Raw genomic sequence first — 14,088 nt, forward strand, 5'->3', positions numbered from 1 at the left:
TGTTGCACATTTTTTCTGACAAAATAGATTTTTCAACTGTATTCATTCAAGTAGTCAACCAAACTGCTAGGTCCTAGACCCAAGATATCAAAATACCCACACGATGCAACAAGTGCATGTTAAAATAATTTAAAAAAACAAAAATTTTAATGAAGATGTAGTAGGACGTAGCAGTGATTTCGGTCACTTTAACAGGGTTCCAACCTAAATGCTATTTCTTGCTGCCACTGAGCTCGAGTATCCTTGGCAACATATGTTACACCTACAGTAATCACACTAACTCAGCGGCCATGTTTTATGGCCAGACAAATACAGAACTATCACCAACCAACTTACATTAGCTACTTGTTTAGACTTACACTAACTCAGCGGCTATTTTTATAGCTAAACAAGTACAGAACTATCACCAACCAAAACTTGCATTAGCTGCTTGTTTAGACTAACGGTCTCCATTAACTTTGGTTTACTTTTAGACTAAAGTGTTCATCAGGTGAATAAGGTAGGATACCCTTGAATTCCTCAACAAAAGGTAAACAAACAGCATCAATTCATAAAAAATAATACACATTGTTTGCCGTCAATTTCAACCTTTATTCTGTAAGTTGATAAATTACGCCACTATAGCAAACACACCATGTTAAACCCACGAAACAGGGCAAGGAGATTAATCATATCGGTAGCTTTACTACTTCATCTCGGGAAATTTGGAAACCATATTTCTGTTACGGTTGGCTTCTTGTTGGTCCCGAGAGTTATTTACAATGGTAGGATGATAGGGCCGTAATGTGACATCATAAAGGAAGAAGTTGAAGGCTGGTTTTTAGAGGTTTAGTGTTGCTTTCTTCGGAAAGAGCAACCTGGTAATAAAAATACCCATTAGTAATAATATTAATTAAATATGAGATATTTCAGGAACATGAAGATGCATACCCTCTGTCAGCCTTGCCCTTCCACCAGTTGGTTGGCACAGTACAGTTGAGCATCCAACACACAAAACAACAGTTTGTGCGTGACTAAAAACAGTTGTGATCTTATAACAACCTGTAAAGGAAACAAAATTTGTTAGTTTTTGCATCAATTACTTACAGTCATACAAAGTACAGAAGAAAAAGCTCTGTAAGCTGAATGTAATTAACTATGCAGTACAATTGCACCATTGTACTGCATAGGTTTTTGTTAAAACTTTTTGGTATTTAGTAGGTCTCGGGGTTGCAGGAATTTCAATTATTTTGATCCGAAACATCTCCAACATACTATGACCATACCAGTTTAATTAACAATATATTGTCACATTTCCCACTAATTTGGACGTTGTCGCTAACCGTTTGTGGTTAAAATACCTTTCAAAATTTTGCAACCACGTAATGTTTTTTACCAAAGCTCACAAAACGAATAAGCCTTAACCGAGGCACAAAAAACATTTGAGGTATCTGACCAAAGTTGTTGTTCAACTGGTATGGTCAACTGCCCTCTATCAAACAAAAAGAATCAAGTCCATGATTTCTTTACATGACTTGAAAATGCACCCACTAAACATTGCTTCTGTGAGATTATGTCAAAAACTGCAATATTCTGCAGACTGGATTTTTATGCTGTAACATACAGGTACTTTAGGAATATATACCTGGGCATTTAACGTCCATAAAATATGAATTAGGAGATTGTACAAGTCGCTTCTTCTTGTGTCTCCTCTTTTCTTCTTCGGGGGAAGGATGTAATATATCAATTGCCAACTACAAAATAAATGAACTTTTGTCAGATTGACATCCTTTATTAGTTGTTCTTAACAAGTGTTTACATAAGGTATGTGTTTAAATCAAGTTGACTTATTGTTACAATATATCTAGTTTTTATACCAGTATTTTATTACGAAATACCTTTCCAATGTGTAAATAAGGTTTGTATCTTTGTGTTGAAACAGTAGTAAGAGCTAATCAGAAATACAACTTTTTAAAATAGAACGTTTATTTACGATGTTGGGAAGACCTCAATTTACAATAAATCTGCATTTTTTAATAAAATGACGCAGTGTAAACATAGGTTTTAATATTTTTAAGAAATAATAATAGCAAATATGCAATTTATTACGTTAATAAGTCTCTAAAATCAAAGTTTATACAGAAAACTTACCGGCATGGCTGCTGTATTCAAGCGACAATTGGGAAAAGGATTACTCAGCGATTTTCTCCCGAACACATTGGTTGCGTCGATTCCCGGATGTAACTTTTTCACACAAATATTTGTTCTTTAGCACATAAGAAAAACAAATATTTTAATTTAATCTAGGAGAAAATAAATTAATTACCCTACTTTAATTTAATAAAATAATTCCTAAAGAAAAACGTTTCTGAACCCCAAATAAAATTTGCTGATTCATGTTACGACACAGCATGCCTATTCAAATGTTAACGATAACGTTTCTGACATGTTTATTATGAAATACGTATAGATTGCGTAGATATTAAATCAAATATGTACTATAATAAATATATACCAACACGTTTTTACACATAGGTCATCTTGAGTTGTGTAAGGCCTGTTTTCCGACAGTATATTATTTAAAATTCTTTACCAAATATGTCAGGGTATTTCTAATTGTATTTCTACATTATGCAGAAAAAAACGACACGTATACTGCTTGTATGTGAATCTGTGATAAACTAAACCAACCACTGCCGCTAATTCAATCATGTCGGGAAGAAGAAGAGCTTTGCAACGGGAGCCTGGGTCATCGGATGACGAAAGCAAAGGTTCTTTCCAAAAAAGGAGGAAAGTTACTGAATCTTCAGAAGAAATAGAAAGAAGATTGGAGTCCCTGATTTGTAGAGTGGGAGAAAAAAGTTCATCTTCCTTGGAAAGTAACCTCGAAGGTTTGGCTACTGTACTTGAAGCTGATTTGCCAAATTTTAAGTCGCAAATATTACAAATTCTTGTTTTGTGCTCCTATCAACTGCCAGAAAAATGCACAATCTACACAACCCTGGTTGGTTTGTTAAATGTTAGAAACTATAACTGTGGTGGGGAGTTTGTAGAAATGATGCTCCGTGAATTGAAGCGTCTTATTTCCACAAACCAATTTAAATTTGCTCAGTTTATGATCCAGTTTCTGAGTGATTTGGTAAATTGCAACGTAGTGACACCATCATCATTAATCACATTGTTCAACAGCTTCATATCAATTACTCGCCAGGATAGTTTACAAAGTCGAAAAGATTGGTATGTTTATGCAGTGCTTGCATCTTTGCCTTGGGTGGGCTCGGCACTGTCTGAAAAGCATTCGATTGAGGTTTCAACAATATTCGAAAACATTCGAATGTACATCATCCACAGAGATAAAAGCCATAGAGAGTTTCTGCGCGTGTGGTCAACAGATGATCCTCACCCACAAGAAGAATATCTTGATTGCCTCTTTGCTCAAGTTTGCAAACTTCGGGATGATGGATGGATTGAAGATGTAATCATTCGTCCTTACAGAGCATTTCCAGTATTGGCAAATGCACTGCAACATGACCTGCCTGATTTTGTTGTGCCTCCCCACATTGCTGAAGGCTCAGTGTATCCAATACCACAAGTTATCTTCAGAATGTTTGATTACACAGATTGCCCTGAAGGTCCATTGATTCCTGGTAACCATGCAATTGAAAGATGGTTGATTGAAGAACAGTTAAGAAGCATTGTTCGCACCTTTAACTGTGATAAGAAAGAATGCGCATCAAGACTGCTCGGGTATCCAGGAAGAGACAAAGTTCCACTTAACCACATGATTGTAGAATGTTTGATGGGGGATATTTTCAGGCTACCAGAGTCTCCATACCCACTTGTAATGTATGCTGCTGTTTTCATTGAATTGTGCAAGCTACAGCCAAGTATGATGCCACAGGTTCTAGCAATTGCATCTGACATGATCTATGAAAGATTAGACACCATGAATATCACATGTGTTGATCGTTTTGTAAATTGGTTTTCTCAGCACCTGAGCAATTTCCAATTCCGTTGGACATGGGAGGACTGGAACGACTGTCTGTCCTGTGATCCTGCAAGTCCAAAAGCAAAGTTTGTTAAAGAGGTTTTGGAAAAGTGCATGAGATTAGCTTACTATAAGAGAATTAGTGATTCAGTACCACCAGAGTTTGCCCCACTGCTTTATAATGAGCCAAAAATATCATTCAAGTATGATTTTAAAAGTGGGCTGAATTTATCACAAGAAGAGCGTGCGGCTTACACTGCCTCACAAAGAGTTATAACAGCTATTAAAACTAAATGCAAAGATGATGAGCTTATAATTATACTGGAAGAAATCCACCAAGAAGAAGCCAGCACTGATGGAACCACATTCTGTTTACCTCGGTTGGAAGTTTTTCTTCAATCTTTGCTCTTTCTTGCCCAAAAATCATTCAGCCATTCATTCAGTGCTCTTTACAAATTCCATAAAGTATTGAAGTGGGCTGGAGATGGAGAGGAGGGGAAAATTGCTATACTGTCCATCACCAAAGATGTATGGAAGAATCATCCACAAATGATGTTGGTACTGGTGGATAAAATGATCAGAATGCAGATTGTGGATTGCGCTTCAGTTGCCAAGTGGTTATTTTCTCCCAAAATGGCCGACGACTTCACAAGATTGTACGTGTGGGAAATCATGCATTCAACAATTCGTAAAATGAACAAACATGTGCAGAAGTTAGAGGTGGAACTTACAGAAATGAGAGGGAAGTCCCAAATATCAGAGAAGAAGTCTGAGGATGAAGAAGATGACATTATGAGGACATACAACATATTTGCTCCAAACCAAACTGATCTTCAGCGGATGCAGGATCAACTTGATGCAGCGAATGGGGAGCAGAAGAAGCTCTTCCTAATTATCTTCCAAAGATTTATTATGATTTTAAGCGACCATCTTGTCAGATGTGAGAGCAACAAGACAGCCTTCAATAGTCCTTGGTACAGAAACACAATCCAAAGATTGCAAGAAATATTTCTTCTGCACAAAGATACAGTAAAGAAGTACATGGCCACCATGGAGAATCTTCTATTTACAATGGATCTTGACACCAGGATTCTATCTGTGTTCAAGCAGTTTGCAAGCGTTGTAAATTGAAAATGCTGAAAATTGAAGAAACATTGATTTCAATTATTTAGTTAACTTCTTTTGTATATGTCACCTGTCTTCATGCCATGTAGTTCAGCCTGCACAAAATATTTCGTGAAATGTTTATTTCTCCTTGTAAATTTATTTCTAAAGTGAAATCGATTTCAAACTTCCTGCTTTTCAGTTCTGCTTTTAGATTAATCATTATGATGTGATTGTTCTATCAGTGCTGTAAATACAAACAAAATGTTAAGCCATACAACAAGACAAATGCTGTCATGCAGTTTTTGTAGCTCATATTTTTAACTCCTTTTCCAATTCTATAGTCAAATGATCCAATGTTGTAGGACATTACTGACACTATCAACTAGCAATCTAGTAAGGATTGTCTGTAACTTTGCAATGGCAGGAGATGATGCAAGAAACAGGATGGTCTGGGTGGATTTGGAGGTTAACTTAATTAAATATAAACAAGTAACAAAGGATTTAAAAACAAATAATCACTAACTAAGTTACATGTAGCAGGCACATGGTGTATAAAATACCAACTGTCGTTTTCTGCCATGTAAGGATAAATAAGTTTAGTTCAAGAAAATACTAAATATTTTGATGAAGACTGTATTGGATACATACCCAATATTCATAGGAAATGACTATAAATGTAATAAAAAATTACAAACATTGTAATCTGGCCAAAAATTACAAAGAACAGTCTATTGAACTGAATTATTCAGTCTTGCATAACCTTGTTTACAATTTCTGTCACAGATGACTGGACTGGATGTGAACAAGGATCACATTTTAGAAATGGCTTGTTTAGTAACTGATGGCAACCTGAATGTGATAGCACAGGTTGGAGAATGAATTATTAAGTTTTATGAAATCTTTGATATATTTCTGTGTTTGATCAGGAAGAAGATCTTGTAATTCATCAGTCGGATGAAGTTTTGAATAATATGAACGAATGGTGCATCGAGCAGCATGGAAGGGTGAGGTTCTCTTTTACTCAAATTCTGTTCTGAAAAATTTTTAATTCCATTTTATCAACAGTCCGGTCTTACTGAATCTGTTCGAAAAAGTATGATAACTCTCACACAAGCAGAAGATATAATGCTCAAGTTTATTCAAAAGGTAAAGTGTCTTTGTATTATGATGCTAACAATACTCAAAACTGTATTTTCAGCACGCTCCATACAAAGTATGTCCACTGGCTGGTAACACCATTCATGCAGACAAGCGTTTCTTGGACCACTACATGCCTAGGTTTATGGACCATTTGCATTACCGAATAGTAGATGTTAGTTCCATCAAAGAATTATCCAAGTTAGTGGACAAACCTTATTAAATATCTGAATCTTTCCAAAATAAGAAGCACTAATACATGTAACTTACAGGAGATGGTATCCTAACGTTCTACCGCCACCAAAAGGGTCAAGTCACCGGGCTTTGGAAGATATACTAGAAAGCATTGCTGAACTTAAATTTTACAGAAAAACCTTGTTCGTATGATATTCAAAAAATGAAAAACTCTTTTGTGTTTACCTTTCAAGGTTGTAATTTGAAGAGTGTAGGCTTTAAGTTTCATTTTGTTAACACAAGTTCCAACTTGGTTCTTTTTATACAATCATTTTTTTGTTAAATTCTACATGGTTTATGTGTATGCCTGTCCCAGCAAGTGATTTGTACAAAAAGTAGAAACTAGAAAGTTTAAGTAGAAATGTAACATACCAGAAGAAAAATGCGATACTTAAAACAGTGCTGTTGCACAGCAAGAAAGAATAAGAAATACAATTAACATGCTACTTGTAAAGGACCTCTGCACAGTTAGTTTTGCTTGTATGGTCTATCTAAAATGAAAATTTCTGTTTTAAATCATTGGCAGTGTAAAACAGTTAATGTAGAATAGGGTCTCCAAATGGCCATTATTAAAAATATCTTGTTTTTTTAACTGAGCGCTACCAACCGCAGTAAAAAAAGTTGTAAACATGAAATAGAAAATAAGAGAATCAAGTGCAAGTGATAAGGAGATTTAAACCAATGCAGAAACTGATACTCTTTTGATTAAAAATTCAGCTTGCATTCAACATTTTTCATTGCAATGTGAACTTTTTGAAGTACAAGCTTGTGAAGTATATGAATTAGAATTGGTGTCTTCAATGATAGTTCCCGTAATCTCAGAACGACAGAATGGACAGCAATCCACAATCTCTACACATCTACTGCATATTCCACTAAGTATAAAAAAACAAGCACTTTTAAAAATGGAGCAAAGCACCACAAACACAAGATTTATTTTATAATGTATATATTTCATCCACACTTCTACTGCTACTAAGCTGTGATGACTTTCTTACTCATCTGAATTCTTGATGAGAAAATTCCTCTAAGAAGTGCTGAGCTTAGTTTACTCTACTGTATAACTTCTAGTTAAACTGGAGAACTGTTATTTCCCTAAAGTCAATTTTACTCCTATGTCCTTCATAATTGAGCTGCTGGACTTTAACTACGAATTTTGCAAAATGGTGATAGACCTCATTTCTAGAAATAAACTATAATAAAATGAATTTATTTTGTAGAACATACCTGTGTTTACATGGCAGTATAGTGGTGTTGGCTTTCAAATCACAGCATAGGTCACACTGGTCAGCCCTAAATTCACTTAACTTTATCAACTCCAGTTTTTTGTGTCTAAAAGTTTAAAAGATATTAGTAACAGCAAAAATAAATAAGCAGTTAAATTCCTACATAAATTATAAAACCTTACTTTGGCAATATGAGTTTCTCTTCAGCAGTGAGGGTAGCATGGTCGTTAAAGCACGAATATTCACGATCAAGAGGTGGAAATTTGAAAGGTTTTGCACCAAAGTTAAAAATGCACTGTTGGTGTGACATAAAACTGGCGGCAGCGAAAAAACCCTCCCTATAGAAAAAAAATGTTCCAGTTTAAATTTATTAAATGTTGTATTGACAGCAGGTTTGATTTAAAGGCGTCGCAAGAATTATTTTTAAAGACCTATACCCTAGTTGTATTGAAAAATGGGTGTTCAAATATGGAATAAACCTAATTCTGACGATATAAAAAAATAAGCGGCTTAACGCAGGCTGAGCAGTTGACATATGACATCTTAATATTAACGACGTTAATTATTGGTAAAAAGCATGGTTGATAATAAAAATAATGGTAATAACAAGAATAACAAGCTTTTATTGAACCAATTAGACTATTTGGACTGTTTACTACAAATCCGTTACCATGCAATAAATATATCTTGATGTAACTTACTTTGCATGATTGAAGATACCACCTTCTGAAGGCAGTGGGTCTCCATTAAGATAAAATATCACTTGGTTTTTTTCAAGGTCAAGCAACAAACCCAGTATGTCACCCTCTCTCCATGCAGGATGGATATGTCGTCTACTTTGTGCTTGGTGCCAATATAGTTGCCGGCAGCCATCATAGGCACAGCTGTATTCATCATCTCCTATGCCATACCCATCCTGTGTGTATCATATTAACAATATTGAGATGTGAACAATTATCTGTGCCAAAATATATATCAAATATGTGAGCAAGTATCTGTGCCGAAATATATCAAAAACACAGAAAACCATTTGTGTTGATATATATCAAAACCCAATTAAAAAGAGAATTATATATCAGTGATGATTTTATTAGGAACTAACAAAAAAAAGACAACACAAAATGTTGTTTTGCTTTAAACACTAAATTAAATTTTGAAAAATGTCTTACGTAGTTGAAAAATTTGCTTTTCTTTGTTGCCCAGCCAATCTGCATAACACCAGGTGTTATGATGGTAACCTCATAATACCAGACACCAGAATTTACACAGTATGTACAACGAACGGACTCAAACGAGGAAGCATCTGAACGAGCCTGTCAATTCAAAACGTCATCAATTCCTTACAGTTATACCTTCAAGAATGATTCGCTAAACACAGTTGCAAGAATAAACCAAGATATACAGTCCTTACATAAATATTATTTATGGCGTTAAGACAAACAAAAGGTATATTGCAGACATGCTCGTTCATGACATAAACCATGGAAGTGATAATTGCTCTTACAACAGTGTTTATACTAACATATCGGAAGTATTATTCTATACATGAAATAAAGTCTGGCCTACAATTTTACCTCTAAGCCATCTGCTGATAATTTAAGATATTCACTGACGTCATTGTGGTTTAGCATGGCATTTATGTTGTTCAGTGAGACAGACTCATACGACAATGGGCGCCCTTCGACGATAACTATAAGTAACAAATACGTAAATTTGATTAACAATGAGGTACATGTACTAGCAATAAAATGGAGAATTTCCATTAACCTAACCTTTTACGTACATTATTTTAAAAAACCAAACCAAAATTCCCCTTTTAAAATTATAATTAATGGTTGCAGTGTTTAAGGGTAAAAAGTCGCAAATAAAATAACAATAATAACATAAAACAGCACCATTTGAATTTATTAAAATTTTATGAAGTTGCTATAGCTAACCAGGCGTCAGGTTTTAAAAACTTGGAGTTGAAGCGCTATCGGAATCGCCTATAAGTATCAGCCTATCGTTAACCACTCGCCTATGGTTGTTAACCCATCCTTGAACTTGAAGTAATGCAGTCCATGTTTATGTAAGTTGGGCAGTTGGCACCAGTGGCTAGCGCATTCCATTTATTGTTATTCAGGCATTACAAAGCAGGAAGCAGCTATCAATAGTTACTGTGTAATGTTGATCAATGCTCTTTTCTTAAAATCCAATATTAGAACACAGTGTGTAAATTATATGTGACACAATTCGTGCCCACGCATCACAAGGTAAACAAGTCAAACAACAATCACAATACAAATCATAGATGCACTTACAAGCATTGTCAAGTAACCAGCGAGCTGAGAATCCAACCTGGCACTTCTTGTAATCTGAAGATTCCGTCCAATCTTCAAGTGCCATTAACTTAGCTCTGATTTCAGTGGCATTAATTTTGTCCTTGTTAGTGCCTGGAAAATAAAGTGTTGATATTTGATAATATATCTAATTATGTGAAGAGACAATGCTTAAATAAAAAAATACTGGTTAATATACTTATAAGTGTAAGAGTTTTTAAAGTACAGGTATACATATTTTTAAAATGCCCAATTAGGGAAAATAGAAAGGTAGAAAAAATGGGTTAAAACAGTTTAGAAGCTGTATGTTTTAATGCAGATAGTATGTCATTTCGTTACAAAAATTGTACAATTTTAAAATCACTAGATCCTGGCTTAAAACTGAAAGCTCATAAAAGTATGGTGCTTTAATGTTGAAAAACTAAACAATGTCTTAATATATATTAAAAGCCCCGTATAAAAGTTTTACAAAAAAAATTAAAACACTAAATACATAAAAAATTGAGGCAAAAACAATACCTGTTTGTGCAAACTTTTCCAGGGCAATAAGAGAGTACAAAATATTGACCACTGGAATATGTACACCATTAATTGTTTGTTCCAATCCACACATAAAGTATTCAAGTGTGTTTTGTGTAAGTATGGTGGCACTTAATGGACCTGCCAAACTTTCAGCTAGATGTCCCAGGACTGCACATACATTTCTAAAGAAAAAAGTTTGTAATTCCACAAGCATTATTATTAAAGAAATGATAATGACCATACAATACTTTAATAATGTCTAGGGTGACATTGCTAAAAATGCAGTTACACTAATAATTGTTAAACATAGAGATCCCCTTCGATTAATAGGGCAAATGAATTATACTATAGCTGCTGAGTTAAAGCTATTATAATCCTAAAATTGCAGTGCTAAAACATAATATTCCCCTTGTTCCAAAAGCTAGAGTAACCGCCACCTTTAATGTTACACCTAAAGTAACCATGTATTTCCCACAAAATCTTTAATATTTTAAGTTAACCTGTGACGTGCACATTTATCTGTGTTGCGCCCATGCATGAATTCATCTGCAGCTTTTTCCCACGACAAATTCAAATCGTTGACCAATTTCATAACACCTTGCTATTATAAAACAAAAGAAATGGTTAAAATAATAAAAACTAGCTTACAAATGAAACCAAAAAAAGGGAACCAGGGTGGCTAGAAACCAACCCTTTTAAAAATAAACATATATTATACATGGAAAATAACATATTATATATGTGTAACATAATTTTACTTCTACATTCGATCACACTAACTAAGAAATGGGAGTCATGAGACCTACGACATTATACCAAAATGACAGTCCTTAACACTCTGTGATCAAAAAAATGTACAGAAAGCATTGTTTAAAATGTATGATCAACAGATATATGCAAACCCTTGGTTAACTTAAGTTAGTCCAAAGTACGAAGTACAGTAGACTTACCTTTGTAGGCAAAGGGCAATGATCAATGAAGAGAGTGATTGCAGATGGACCCAATGCATTATCCAAAGGCACAGCTCTAATAAGAGATAAAAGAACCATGTTCCAACCAGTCTCTGTAATGATATGCTAATATTATAAATTCCCAGATTTTTAATTTTTACCTGTTAAAATAGTAATTGGAAAATAACAGTAACATGTTTTAATGAATATTAGGTAAGGGAAAATCACTGGTAGCAATATAGAGTGTTACGTTGCAAATACTATATTTAGACAGCATGTAAGAAAATAATCTGAATCATTTTCTGGCTAACTACATTAAGGAGTGTAATACACTTAGTTATGATGCATCATAAGAAAAGTAATCTAGTGGTTACTTTTCATGCACCTAGCAACTACATTAGTAATAAGCCTACTCATGTGAATATATAAAGTTATACACACATTTTTAAGACATTGAAAAGCAAGATGAACTTGGCAAATTCAATTTAGTTATGAATACAGTTCAAACTTAGTCTGTGGCTACTGTAACAGTAACGGTTATTAAAGCAATACAACTCATATTTGATGTGCACCAACTTAGAAACAAAAAAAAACAATACCTTACCTCCATTTGCCCAAAATCTGAACATTCGCATTCGTAATATTAGAGTAGTGCCACTGAAAAGGTAAACATATAAATATTAATGTAAAATATTGAGAAAAGAAGATCCAAGTTATAGGATAACATATCTTAATGCCAAAACAATAAACAACAACACTTGATAAAATATTCGTTTTTACAAGCAACCATCCACTGCATTCAGTACACCTACTTCTCAGCTGAATTTCGTAGCGTGCTTAAAGTGTCAATAACATGTTTATCAAGCTCTTCATCTGTTAATCGACATAAAGACCAAGTAGGCTGAGTATCTCGGTTTCTTCTTGATGCTCGATTTCTCAAATTATCCCAACGGGAATCTGAAAATTAAATTTTCATATTCAATTAACATAACACGCGTACATGTCGGATTATACAAAACTACTTTGTTATTATTGACCTTGTTTGTTATTGATTTTTGCAGCAACATGGTAGCCAATTTTACAGCTTAGGAATAAAACTATAGGACTGTTTTATATAAAGTCAAAACAACATAATAAAAAAAATATAAAACTTTCAAAACAGTATCCAAACCTGACAAGTCATGTTTAACAAAAAATAAACAACCTAATACTAAGGTTATATATGGTTGAGGTGGAAAAGCAATAGGAACTAGGAATCAGATACAGTAAGACCAACTTCTAAAAATTTTTAGCGTTAGTGGTTATGAGTTAAACTTACGGGCTATAAAAAGGTTTTAAGAGTCTTGGGGCCGTTGGTTCTAAGTTAAGAATCACTGGCTTTGAACAAGTAATTTTCTGTGTGTAACCCCTAGGACTAACCCATATATGTAATAGCTTAGTATACGTAAAAAGCAGCATAATATAAAACCTTGGTCTATGGATGCAGGTAATTATTGCGTTGTACTCAAACCAAAGATATTACAGAACATATTATTTTTATCGGTAAGTACGAACATAGAAAAGAAAATTGGCAGAAAAATAACCAATTGTTTTGAACATGTATCAAATTAGTTTATTTAAGTTTATTACTACTTTAAGTTTATTACTACTCAACAAATATGGTTCACTTTCAAAAACTAACTTACGAGATGGATTATTTGAAGTACCAGTGGCCCCATTATTGTTATTGATGACCAGCATGTAAGGTCCATCTTCATCATCTAGTTCTGTTGGCCTTGTTCCCAACCGTTGAAGAGGTGTTCGCTGCTTACGATAACAATTCCCCATATTTTATAACATACCTCTGCAAAATATAGAAGAACACTGTTCAAAAACAGGATTAAACATTAATAAGAGATGAACTGTAGCCGAATTTAAACTACATAGAGGCTACAGTATATGTAATAAGCTTTGAACGTAACCACGAAGCCAATAGAACATTTATACGTATACTTCAAGATTATATATAAAGCGGTCTATAACCTCTTTACTATGGCTATTCTATGTTGTATACACTTCGTTGGACCTGCAACCGTTTCATTTCTGAACTAAACTTGTGACTGCACATTTCGTTTTAAGTTAGCATTTGCGAGAATTGAATGAAAAAGCTTACCGCCGCTCACGTAGTTGTCATCACACTACCAATCATGACATCACAATAATATAGCGCTCACTTTAATTGCGTCACTTTTGGACAAAGAAAGAAGTCTGGAGGGAAAATCCTTTTAAGGAATACACACCGCGCTCTAGCGGAGATTACTTGTCAACAGCGTGCATTTAGAATTGTCAAAGTTTACCTCAAGTTATTATCGCAACACAATATGTTAAGTATGCAATATCATTATTAAATTTATTTATTTAGATAATATTGCTATAAACACCACTTACAAGTCGTTTTGCCACATGTGAACATGCTTTAGGCTTTACCTACACTTAATAACGTAAACCATAGAATTATTAGGTAAAACAGAACAGTTAGAACTTCAACGTAGTCCAGAAACTGAATTTTTAAAAATATCATATATAAAGTCTCTACACCAAACCCTAAAATAAACTAAATCTCAAAGACACACGCTTATCCTATCATT

At 34.2% G+C, this 14,088-nt stretch overlaps 3 protein-coding genes and 1 non-coding gene across 6 annotated transcripts; 3 read left to right on the plus strand and 1 right to left on the minus strand.

Moving 5' to 3' along the window:
* Nucleotides 1-567: 567 nt before the first annotated feature.
* On the minus strand, nt 568-13,771 carry LOC149738873 (RING finger and SPRY domain-containing protein 1-like). Of its 2 annotated transcripts, XM_089875470.1 has the most exons (17): nt 13,614-13,755; nt 13,147-13,304; nt 12,274-12,418; nt 12,066-12,118; nt 11,462-11,574; nt 11,012-11,112; nt 10,509-10,693; nt 9,972-10,103; nt 9,246-9,361; nt 8,841-8,984; nt 8,373-8,587; nt 7,854-8,009; nt 7,673-7,777; nt 2,131-2,245; nt 1,625-1,733; nt 931-1,041; nt 568-857 (listed from the first exon to the last, which is right to left on the minus strand). In XM_089875470.1, exons 2-17 carry the CDS (start codon nt 13,286-13,288, stop codon nt 829-831), a joined length of 1,971 nt encoding a protein of 656 aa, XP_089731596.1. In that variant the 5' UTR covers nt 13,289-13,304; nt 13,614-13,755; the 3' UTR covers nt 568-828. The 2 variants fall into 2 exon arrangements, with proteins under 2 accessions (XP_089731596.1, XP_089731597.1); XM_089875471.1 differs by lacking the exons at nt 568-857; nt 931-1,041; nt 1,625-1,733; nt 2,131-2,245 and adding an exon at nt 6,196-7,320 and having other exon boundaries at nt 13,614-13,771.
* On the plus strand, nt 2,573-5,420 carry LOC149738874 (nuclear cap-binding protein subunit 1-A-like). Its single transcript, XM_089875467.1, has one exon. It carries the CDS (start codon nt 2,690-2,692, stop codon nt 5,096-5,098), a length of 2,409 nt encoding a protein of 802 aa, XP_089731593.1. The 5' UTR covers nt 2,573-2,689; the 3' UTR covers nt 5,099-5,420.
* LOC149738875 (putative oligoribonuclease) lies at nt 5,361-6,630 on the plus strand. 2 transcript variants are annotated; one of them, XM_089875505.1, is made up of 6 exons: nt 5,361-5,539; nt 5,858-5,941; nt 6,001-6,078; nt 6,140-6,220; nt 6,273-6,412; nt 6,484-6,630. In XM_089875505.1, exons 1-6 carry the CDS (start codon nt 5,420-5,422, stop codon nt 6,596-6,598), a joined length of 618 nt encoding a protein of 205 aa, XP_089731631.1. In that variant the 5' UTR covers nt 5,361-5,419; the 3' UTR covers nt 6,599-6,630. The 2 variants fall into 2 exon arrangements, with proteins under 2 accessions (XP_089731631.1, XP_089731630.1); XM_089875504.1 differs by having other exon boundaries at nt 5,420-5,563.
* LOC149738876 (small nucleolar RNA SNORD61) lies at nt 7,425-7,490 on the plus strand. The gene has a single exon (XR_016384801.1). It is a non-coding gene; the product is annotated as a small nucleolar RNA SNORD61 (small nucleolar RNA).
* Nucleotides 13,772-14,088: the final 317 nt, after the last annotated feature.

Source organism: Ciona robusta, chromosome 3 (genome assembly GCF_009617815.1).
Source record: "Ciona robusta chromosome 3, ASM961781v2".
In the NCBI taxonomy this organism is placed as follows: Eukaryota; Metazoa; Chordata; class Ascidiacea; order Phlebobranchia; family Cionidae; genus Ciona; species Ciona robusta.